Source organism: Cicer arietinum, chromosome 4, assembly GCF_000331145.2.
Source record: "Cicer arietinum cultivar CDC Frontier isolate Library 1 chromosome 4, Cicar.CDCFrontier_v2.0, whole genome shotgun sequence".
Taxonomy (NCBI): Eukaryota; Viridiplantae; Streptophyta; class Magnoliopsida; order Fabales; family Fabaceae; genus Cicer; species Cicer arietinum.
The window spans coordinates 5,116,550-5,127,895 of record NC_021163.2 but is presented as its reverse complement, the minus strand read 5'-3'; the positions used below and the strand labels follow the sequence as shown (position 1 = coordinate 5,127,895).

The 11,346-nt window shown below is 34.9% G+C and overlaps 2 protein-coding genes across 2 annotated transcripts in view; both read right to left on the bottom strand.

The window, feature by feature from the left end:
• Nucleotides 1-3,289: 3,289 nt before the first annotated feature.
• LOC101512713 (uncharacterized) lies at nucleotides 3,290-3,928 on the bottom strand. The gene has a single exon (XM_004495963.1). It carries the CDS (start codon nucleotides 3,926-3,928, stop codon nucleotides 3,290-3,292), a length of 639 nt encoding a protein of 212 aa, XP_004496020.1.
• Nucleotides 3,929-6,064: 2,136 nt separating this feature from the next.
• Nucleotides 6,065-11,346, bottom strand: part of LOC101488963 (uncharacterized) — a 13,868-nt gene continuing 8,586 nt past the window's right edge. The window contains exons 14-19 of the mRNA XM_073367788.1: nucleotides 11,217-11,346; nucleotides 10,289-10,650; nucleotides 9,911-10,004; nucleotides 7,843-8,034; nucleotides 6,971-7,095; nucleotides 6,065-6,561 (exon numbers count right to left, since the gene is read on the bottom strand). The exon at nucleotides 11,217-11,346 is cut by the window's right edge and continues 3 nt beyond it. Coding sequence (XP_073223889.1) covers nucleotides 6,997-7,095; nucleotides 7,843-8,034; nucleotides 9,911-10,004; nucleotides 10,289-10,650; nucleotides 11,217-11,346 — 877 coding nt within the window. The 3' untranslated portion in view covers nucleotides 6,065-6,561; nucleotides 6,971-6,996. The remainder of the gene's footprint in view (nucleotides 6,562-6,970; nucleotides 7,096-7,842; nucleotides 8,035-9,910; nucleotides 10,005-10,288; nucleotides 10,651-11,216) is intronic.

The following is an 11,346-nucleotide window of genomic DNA, read 5'->3' as shown; positions in this document are numbered from 1 at the left end:
TACGTGAACTCAGTTCACGTATCCCATACGTGAATTGAATTCAAGTAAGCATACGTGAACTCAGTTCACGTACGACTTAGATTTTACAAAATTTCATCCTTTACGTGAACTGAGTTCACGTATGTGTACGTGTATTCAATTCACGTATGGGATACGTGAACTGAGTTCACGTAGGTAACATCAATTTTAAAACTCCATTGTTGTACGCAAACTTAATTCACGTATGTGTACGTAAACCTAATTCACGTACAATCTGAATTTTCTTAATTTCATCAAGTACGTGAATTGGTTTCACGTAGACGTACGTGAACTAAGTTCATGTACGAAACCCATATTTGAAAAAAAAATAACCAGCTCTAAAACACAGCAAAATACATACCTAGTTGATTTGAATCACTATAATGATGAAGATGATGAAAATGATGAAGATGTTCAAAATAATTAAAGATTATTGAACATGAAATGTATCAAAATGATTGAAGAATATTGAAGAAGATTGAAGTTGGTAGGTAATGAAGATGAAGAAGATGAAGATGATGAAGATAGAAAATGAGTGGTTAAAGTGAATATAGAGGGAAGGGTAGTTTGGGTATTTTGGGGTTTAAAAAAAATTGAGGGGTGTGGGAAGTAATTTGAGGGGTGTGGGAAGCAAAATTGTATAAATAAAGAACCTATGAATATGGTAGGTACAACAACAATACTCGTAATGGGATATCTATCAATGTGGTGTGAATAATAATCAATCATAGTGTAAGGCCTATCCATACTAGAGTTGGTAATTATTATAGCGTTGTTGAAATTTCAAGATTTAAGCTGTGTCATTGACTTAAAGGTATTCGTTCATATTTTTCTTGAAGGATTTTTTAGAAAATCTGATTCACAAACTCCTCATCAATAAGATCTAAAAATATAGATAAAATATAAGAATCTAGCAACATCATAAATATGAAATAAAAGTATAAAGAGTCAATTAATACATCAAATATAATCAAGCACACACATCATCGAGTCAATCATATCAAACATCCTCAATGGTATCTCTCTCAAGTCTTTTCTTAACTATTTGATGCATCATAAACTATATGCTGACAATGACAATGGTCAATTCTAACATGTATAGTTGCTCTCGGGTATAATTGATTTTAACTTGAAGCTACAATTTGTTAATTTTGAATCTAAACATAAATTTTTTACACTCCAATTTATTGGTCAGTTCATTTTTACGTAAATATATCTAAACATAAACTATTTTATATTTAACTCATTTTTAAATAAAATTAATATTTTAAAATAAAGTAATTCAAAATCAATTTTTATTATAATTCAACCAAACATGCACTGAGTCATCATAACTCACTCACCCATACAATCATGAATCATCTCATCTCAAATCATGTAAATGGATATATTATATTATGTCATGATATAGTGTGTATTAAACACATGACATGAAAAATTAATATTAGATTGTCTGTTATTATGTGCACATCAAACATATGGTAGGATAATATTTATCCTATTATTATTCTATATTATCTTGATCATACTTTATATCTTATCATAGATCTATCATATTATCATATCGTGCACATTTGAGATTTAAATAAATATAGGTCTAACATTAGAGGAGATGATTAAATTTTGAGGAGATTTAAATAAATATATCAAACGAGAGTAGTTTTAACATTAGAGGAGATGATTAAATTTTGACTATACAACCATTGATGATCATGATTAAGAGTTATTTAAGTGACACATGACCACTTAAAAAAAGTCACATGACTTTTTCCTTTAATCTTAACGCTCCATATTTTTCCCCAAAAGTAAAATTCGAAGACGGGATGTGGATGTTTTTGGGGTGTTGATATCACCTTGCATCCGCACATGAACCTACTCCGCTAGTAATATTACAATTTTGCTTCCCACACCCCTCAATTTTTTTTAAAACCCAAAATACCCAAACTACCCTTCCCTCTATTTCACTTTAACTACTCATCTTCTAACTTCATCATCTTCATCTTCTATAACCTAAAACCTTAATCTTCATCTTCATTACCCTAAACCCTAATACCTTCATCATTCATCTTCAATCATCTACTTTCTTGAATCAAGTAATCAATCAATCTTCAATAATCTTCAACACCATCTTCAATCACTTCAAGCATCTCTTCAATCAAGTAAGTGTTTTCGTTTTCGTTTCCTGGGTTTGATTTTCTGGGTTTTCAATTTTCATGAATGGGTTTTGAACGTTAAGCAATGATTCTGGGTTTGATTTTCTAGGTTTTCAAAGTTCAATTACGTGAATTGAAATGAAGTACGTGAACTCAGATCACGTAGGTGAGTTCACGTAGGCTGATGGAGTTCACGTACGTGAACTCAGATCACGTAGGTAGACGTGAACTCAGTTAACGTAGTTTGATGGAGTTCACGTACGTGAACTCAGATCACGTAGGTAGACGTGAACTCAGTTAACGTAGTTTGATGGAGTTCACGTACGTGAACTCAGATCACGTAGGTAGACGTGAACTCAGTTAACGTAGTTTGATGGAGTTCACGTACGTGAACTCAGATCACGTAGGTGAGTTCACGTAGGTGAGTTCACGTAGGCTGATGGAGTTCACGTACGTGAACTCAGATCACGTAGGTGAGTTCACGTAGGTGAGTTCACGTAGGCTGATGGAGTTCACGTACGTGAACTCAGATCACGTAGGTGAGTTCACGTAGGTGAGTTCACGTAGGCTGATGGAGTTCACGTACGTGAACTCAGATCACGTAGGTAGACGTGAACTCAGTTAACGTAGTTTGATGGAGTTCACGTACGTGAACTCAGATCACGTAGGTGAGTTCACGTAGGTGAGTTCACGTAGGCTGATGGAGTTCACGTACGTGAACTCAGATCACGTAGGTGAGTTCACGTAGGTGAGTTCACGTAGGCTGATGGAGTTCACGTACGTGAACTCAGATCACGTAGGTGAGTTCACGTAGGTGAGTTCACGTAGGCTGATGGAGTTCACGTACGTGAACTCAGATCACGTAGGTAGACGTGAACTCAGTTAACGTAGTTTGATGGAGTTCACGTACGTGAACTCAGATCACGTAGGTGAGTTCACGTAGGTGAGTTCACGTAGGCTGATGGAGTTCACGTACGTGAACTCAGATCACGTAGGTGAGTTCACGTAGGTGAGTTCACGTAGGCTGATGGAGTTCACGTACGTGAACTCAGATCACGTAGGTGAGTTCACCTAATTTCTGCCTTTGTCGAGAGATGGCATCGCGACACCAACAACTTTCATCTTCCAATTGGGGAGATGACCATTACTTTGGACGATGTCTCGTCGCTGCTGCATATACCCATCACCGGTGCATTCTTCAGCATTAATATATTTAACAAGGATGACACTGCAGAGTTGTTGGGTGAGCTTCTTGGGGTGAGTCTGACTTCTTGGGATGACGCTGCAAAGTTCTTTGTCATATCACCAAGTACATTTTTCTCATCTTGAGACAATCGGCCTAAGAAAGAGTGACCGGTTAGTTTTTTGGCCAATTCGTGGTTATGGAGACCACATATTACATGCAAATACCATCCATCACCAACACTTGATCGTGTTCCTCTCAATCTAAATGGACAATCACATTTTCTAGTCCAAGTACTCCTCGTAAGATTATGATTCTTCCATGGTCTATATTTACCACTTCTTTCATAACCAATAATTGATTTTGTCTTTGTTCTTGGTCGTGCGGTCGCATTTTCAGATCTAAAAATCACAACAACAATTCCATTTTCCCTTCCAACATTTCTAGCCCATTTCAATAATTCATCTCGTGTATCAAACAGCATGCCGGTAGTAAACACATCAGTCAAATCAATCATAACAGGTTCAACTCTGTCATTCATAGCGTCAAAATTAGGTTCCACATCATCACACATTTCTTCAAAATCAGGATCCAAATCATCATACATTTCTTCAAAATCAGGTTCCAAACCTTCCAAACCTTCATACATTTCGTCACTGTTGTCTCCCCCTTCATCCATTTAACTGCATCCAATAAATTACATAAATATAACAACATAAAAATTCTTAACTCCTAAACACAATAATCAAAAAAAAAAAAAATTCCAAAATTTCTCACCTTTACGTGAACTCAGTTCACGTATCCCATACGTGAATTGAATTCAAGTAAGCATACGTGAACTCAGTTCACGTATGACTTAGATTTTACAAAATTTCATCCTTTACGTGAACTGAGTTCACGTATGTGTACGTGTATTCAATTCACGTATGGGATACATGAACTGAGTTCACGTACACATACGTGAACTGAGTTCACGTAGGTAACATCAATTTTAAAACTCCATTGTTGTACGCAAACTTAATTCACGTATGTGTACGTAAACCTAATTCACGTACAATCTGAATTTTCTTAATTTCATCAAGTACGTGAATTGGTTTCACGTAGACGTACGTGAACTAAGTTCACGTACGAAACCCAGATTTGAAAAAAAAATAACCAGCTCTAAATCACAGCAAAATACATACCTAGTTGATTTGAATCACTATAATGATGAAGATGATGAAAATGATGAAGATGTTCAAAATGATTAAAGATTATTGAACATGAAATGTATCAAAATGATTGAAGAATATTGAAGAAGATTGAAGTTGGTAGGTAATGAAGATGAAGAAGATGAAGATGATGAAGATAGAAAATGAGTGGTTAAAGTGAATATAGAGGGAAGGGTAGTTTGGGGTTTAAAAAAAATTGAGGGGTGTGGGAAGTAATTTGAGGGGTGTGGGAAGCAAAATTGTTTATTTTATTGTCTGTAATTTTCAACATCATAACTTTGCATTACATATTGGACTTTGTTTATAGGTGATAGAGGAGACTACTTTTATGAGTTCAAAACATCGAAGCCAATTATGGTTACAAGTCTCAAATTAAAATAGAACGAATGGAATTGCAGTTTAGTAGAAGATGAAATGAAATCCAAATCCAATATTGCACTTAGGAAAAGGAGACAGAAGATTTAACCTAACACATAACAAATGAGATGAAGAAGAAAGAAGAATTATCTGCTCTGGTAGTCACCAATTGGCTTTTAATTGGGCCGCAGATTTTTATGGAACAATTGCTATTTATTTTCATTTTTCACAATAACAAAGTATTTTCACATGGATCGTTTCATATATTTATATATATAGACACACACAAACACAAACTAATTTAATTAATTTGGTTTATATTAACAAATCGTAGAATTAAACTTTTTCCAATAATTTTAAGAGAGAAATCATACCAATATGTTAGAACACTCAATTTTCCTCACTTCTCTATTGGAATGAATGAATGATTAATGGACTCACAAGTGAAAGAATCAAAAGGAATTTTATTGATATTGATTGATTACTATATATCATTGACTTCAGTATTATATAGGCAAGTACACTTAGTAAAATTGGCCTAAGCTTACTAACTGACTCAAAACTGGCCCAATATTGAATTAACTTCAGTTGATGTTGCATTTTTCTGGCTAAACAAGGTGCAAATGCTTCCATAAGCAAACTTGTTCTAGTCTATTTATCTCTTAGCATTTGGATTAGATCTTACACAACTTCTATAAAACTAGTTTGTAAGGTGAAGATTATTCACCACTTATAAACATTTTGTCAGACCTTATGCTATTCAATGTAAAACTTTTAACAATTACCACGGTAGGTGAGTGTCAAACAATTACCACACATCAAACACAGCTTCAATTCCTAGCTTTTGCAAATTCAAGGCCGTTTTGCATAGCATATCCAAACATATGCTTCGCCTCTTACACAAGAAAATATAGAAAATTTAACCAGCGCCAATTGATGAAAAGAACTATCACTAGATAACATCAGCGCCTAATATTTTTTAGATTCTGTTCCCAAATTCACATTTCTGGACTCAGCAAAGCTACATAAAAGGCCCGAGACCGAACGAGTGGCCACAATTGATAACAGTCAGCTCCAAATTCAAAGGGAAGATAAGCAGAAAAGCACTCAATTAGAGGGTGACTGATCCTAATTTTAGCAAATGAGAATAAACATTACTTGCAATTAATATTAACCAAAATTTTAAAATAAAAAGAAACAGAACAGGGACAAATATGAAGGAAAATACACCTATAGAACATAATTTCTAAGTCTAGGTATTTAACATACAGATCAAATGTACAATATTTTTTGTTGTCATCTCTAAAATTACTACCTACTTACTGGAAAACACCCATATGATCCCCATTAATACTCAAAGGAGCCAATTAGAAAACCATCTTCATCTTGCAGACACAAAATCCATGAGTCCTGGTCATGTATGTCCAATGGAAGTATGCTCCAGCTAGATGTTATTCAAAAAATATTTAGCAACACATTCCAATAACTTAAATTCTGTTCAAGTAGGTTTGAATAGTGCCACTAAATTTGGTTATCTATGAGAGTTTAGAATATACAAATCTCACAATGCCACTGATCAAAGCAGGCACCCGACTAGAATGATTGCGCTCATAAGTGTTCAACACAATCAGAAGAAAACCTGCATGTATTAATAAAATTAAGTCTGCAAACCTTGCTTAGGCATCAATCAAAGAAACATTAAGGATAACAAGGATGGTATTTATAAGCATTTCATCCTAAGTCTTCCAACACAATTTGTGATACCAATAATCCTCATTCAAGCAATGGCAAAACTTGCAGAAATATAATAAAGTTTTGGCTTTATAATCCCACTATATTTCTAAGCAGCCAATCTGCAGCAAAATGGCTTAAAGCCTTCTCAATTTGGGGGTAACATTGGCATCAATCAGAAGAGAACACAGAATAGCAGCTTACTAAGGTCTTCTTCCCCATTCTAGTTGGTAGTAGAAACAAGAAAAAAAGATGCAGGAGCATATGCCACGAAAGCATTATATTCATGTAGCTAAGCAAAGTTTAAGATGCTGTACCAGCATTGCACAAACACAATTTGCAATCACCTCCCTTGAATCACTCTGTAATTTAGGACAACGTCATCTGTTTTCTTCCATATATAAGTTCGCACTGTTGCTAAGCTCATTTCTGGAGACAATATCTGGAAATAATTATAAAAAAATGGCTACATTAGAAGATATGAAAATATAATATCTCAATGCTATCTTAATATTATTGCCATGATTTGTTTCGCTATTTGATCAAAATCAAGAGTCTAGTTGTGGTACAAATAAGCGTTAGTATTTGACCTTTTTGTATTATCAATCATATCAAACCATAATCATAATTCAAAGTCATTATTTTCCTTTTCCTTTATTATATCTAAAACCCTATAACTTCAAGAGACAAAATACAAAATATCAGATTAAAATAAAAGATTATTTTATTTTAGAAGATGAATTAAATTTCTGCTAATTATTATTCCTGTTGAACGAGAGCACGTTCTTAACTGATCATTTGAAGATATCATAGGTATAAGGTATATAAACTGGTTTTCAGGATAATTAGACCAAAACACTTTCCAAGTTGTTGACCAAGACTTGCTCAAGTAATTATGCATCGTGGATAATAGAAGCTGATTAAAGTTGTAGTTTTAAATAATATGCCAAACATCAAATGAGTAAGTCTGACATTATTGTCTTTAAATTTTAATAAATTGCCGGAAACGACACAGTGGGTAACCAAAAATGTCCACAAGAAAAGTGAACAGATTCTAAAAAGCATATGCATAAACTGAAGAGCAGGCCAACTATAAACATATAAAGCACAAACTTGCTCAATCTTGGCATATAAAAAACTAAATATATACACTATCATAAGACTACCTTGATAAAAACACATAACTTGCCTGATTGTTGCACAATATTTCAATAGAAGGTCTAATTTTTTGCCACGGTTTAAACCCAGATCGGAAAGATCCATCCCCAACTGTTTGGTGCTGTAACTGTGACCCAGCAAGTCCAGGGGAAAAACTACCTTCGGCATTGACATTATCCAATGGTTTGTCAAGAACCATCTTTTCTATAACATAATTAATAACCTAAACCGAAAAAAGCCGAGTTGATCATTATTAAATGAAAAAGAAGGTAAAGTTAAAGACTAAAAAAGCAATAACACAATTCTTGAAGGATAATAATTTAAATTCCAAATAACAGATTAAATGTATAAATCAAAGCAATGATACTGATAATTACTAAATTACTAAATATCCCAAATAAATCAACATCATACAAATTAATTGACGTATTTAAGTTACTGAAAAATATCCTATTTAGCTCAAAAAATGATATATATCCATAATTCCTTTCAGTGTTGTTGTTGGCAGATGCCATGGTAAAATGATGTTGCGGAAAAGGAGATTCCCGTGTTGAACACATCCATGATATGATACCTTTGACATAGGAGGCATCTGCCTATAACAACGCTCAGAGGGATAATTATTAGTGCAGTAAGGTAGCTACAGAAAGATAAAGAACAGAAGGTGTGACCTCCCCCATAAGCATTCCCCTTGCTTGTAAAACTATTCATCACCCCTAAGCCTCGAAATTAATTCTCAACAACATAGCCATAATGTCATTGTCTTCATCACCCAACTCGCTCCCTCTTATACGCACCACCAGTGCTTACCCATAACAAATTATTTGGGTGTGACGAAATTTCTTTCACATGTATAATTTCCCCTCTGCTGATTTGGGTTCATTCCTACTGATTGGGACCCTAACATTACACAAGTTATCTCCCTATTACTGTTCATCCTTTGTCAATTGGGCTGCTTCAATTGTGGAGGTAAATATGTCTTTTAGCTGTCTTAGTCAGAAAGATAACCCACAATAAATTAGAAGATAAACACACTGAAACATCAGTTGGTTCCTGACAGAATCTGAAACTTGGGCTCTCAACAGAGAGCTCCACAACTCCGCTGTCCCCAACATGTATCTCCCACAAAAATAAATACAGAAGAAGCTGAAATCCCTGGTCACATAATTTTTATATATGTTCTTCGCATCTCTCTCTTTTCTCCCGTTAATTCATAACTGCCACCAGAACCGTTTTATTCCTCTGTCTGTTGGTCTCTCTTTTTTCAATTTCTTCTGAAACTATAGCATGTATAATTTCTACCTCTTCCTATTCACTCTTTTTATATTAATTTAATATATTGTTCCATTTTCTTTCAATGACCAACACGCAATCCACCACGCAAGTTGAGGCTCGCCGGTATCATCAATTGAGAACTCTGCCTCCTTTCCCATGTCCCCCTATTTCATATTCCATGCTCCATCAGGGATGGAAAAATCAAACAAAGTTGTTGAGAATTTGAGATCTGTGCTGAGTAGGAGATATTGCCAAACTAGCCCTAGTAAGAGTTGAAAAGGTCTCGCCATACAGATGGTTTTGTGTGATTGAGTTAGGCTGAGGTCACAGATTCTAAGATGATATCAAAGTCTGTCGTAAATTTGTTGTTGGGCCACATGTACTTGTCACCGTTCTAGATGTCTAGTCCTAGGTGTGAGAGGTGGTGTTATTGGGCCACCAGTATTTGTCCTACATGCTCCAAATGTCCAGACGTGAGAGTCATGGACGCGAGGGGGTGAGTTGAGATCCCACACCAACCAAAGATATGGCCAAAATAGTCCTTATGAGTCTTGAACAGGCCTCATCTTTCAAGCCAGTTTTGTAAGGTTGAGTTAGACCTAACCCACAAGTCAAATTTATACAAATGAACTAGATTTATTAGCAAGGTCAAGGTAATGCCTTAAATTTGATGTTAAAAGCATTTTGACAGCTTCAAGGATAAAGGTACAGCTCATTGTTCTCTTATGGCAGAACATTTCTATTTCATATAGAAATGAAGAAAGGCTGAAAAAGAACATGAAACTAATACTTCACATTTACCAATATGGTATATTAAAACTTACTTTATGAATTCTTAATATACGTGGAGCACTTAGCTTCCCTTGAGTGAGGATCTGGACATTAGAGCCTTCATAAGGCTGTAAATAGAAACTGCATCTGCAAAAGTTATGATAAAAAATGTATATTAAAGAAGACAGTATATAATTGACCCATAAAATAAAAATCATAGAGGTTTCCAGAATTAGAAAACTTCAATTGTTATCAGAAACTCAAACCGTATTCTTACATTTGTTACTACGTGTAGAAAAATAAGAAAATAAATTCACCATTTTTAGGAGAGCAAAAAATGCTTTAAGATGCTGTAAGAAATACATAAAACCAAGCGAGAGATACTACTGGACTAATAGGAAGCAAGAATGAACAGGAAGACAAAAAATTACTTGGTATTTTCTCTAGGAGGTAATCGATTATTCAATACACTGTCCAGACACCACCAGGGGATGTCTTTATCATCCTCAGTTCCATCTAAATCAGTAATCTTTTTTCTCCATGGACCTCCATGAGTTCCCTCAGTAATAATGGAAGGAGGAGAAACAATTGAGAATTCAAATGGAGGATACACCATAGTATCATTCTCAGAACTTCCATCGACCTCAATCCGTGAATGCGAAAGACTTCTAGTACCAGTATCCTTTTCGAATGATAATTCCCCATTTGCAGAAGCAGGAGTTCCTATCCTGTGCTTTCGTTTTCTCAACCAATGAACCAAGAGTCCTTTCAGTGTTTCTCGAGCCAAGTTAATCTGTAGAATAAAAAGAAGAGTCATTAGCTGCTTCCATATTTCATTTATCTGTGGTGTCTCTGTGCATGCATGCAAGTATAAGCATTGATTTTGGTAGTTGATAGTAAATTACTGTGCGTAAGAATTTGCAGAATGCCACTTCCTACATATTCTTTTTTTAAAGAACCTCCTATGTATTTAAACTGTAGAAGCATATAATTGAGTACCTCAAACAGAATTATGACTTTCAAATAGATACTATCGTATCAGTGATAATACTAACATAGTAAGCATCATTCAGTTTGAGCAAGAACAAAATAAAATTGGAAGATTTTTATGCTTCACTGACGGTAGTGGGTCCCACAAGATGAATGACGTGAACAATTAAATGAATTGGACATCATTAATTGTTATAGTCATTAGTACTGTAACTTGCCAAACAAGGAGAGAATGAAGTGTAAAGAGGGTATTATTTGTTACGGCCAATAATAACATACCAAAGACTCGATTAAGTAGAGAAAATATCAATGTGAAAAGAAATTCAAGAGACGGGCATGCAAATTGCTTACGGAAATACATTCAATTACCTTATCGTCTTCAGGCTTGTCTACAATGTTCAGTTCTTGTGAATACATCTCTGCAGAAAAACACTGGGGAGTGTCCAAATGTACAGACAAACTTCCAAGTCTGGTATCTACTGTAAACCATGCAGGAATG

Bases quoted from the DNA above. Each gene is read 5' to 3' on its own strand.
- LOC101512713 (XM_004495963.1), bottom strand. From the start codon at position 3,928: ATGTGTGATGATGTGGAACCTAATTTTGACGCTATGAATGACAGAGTT.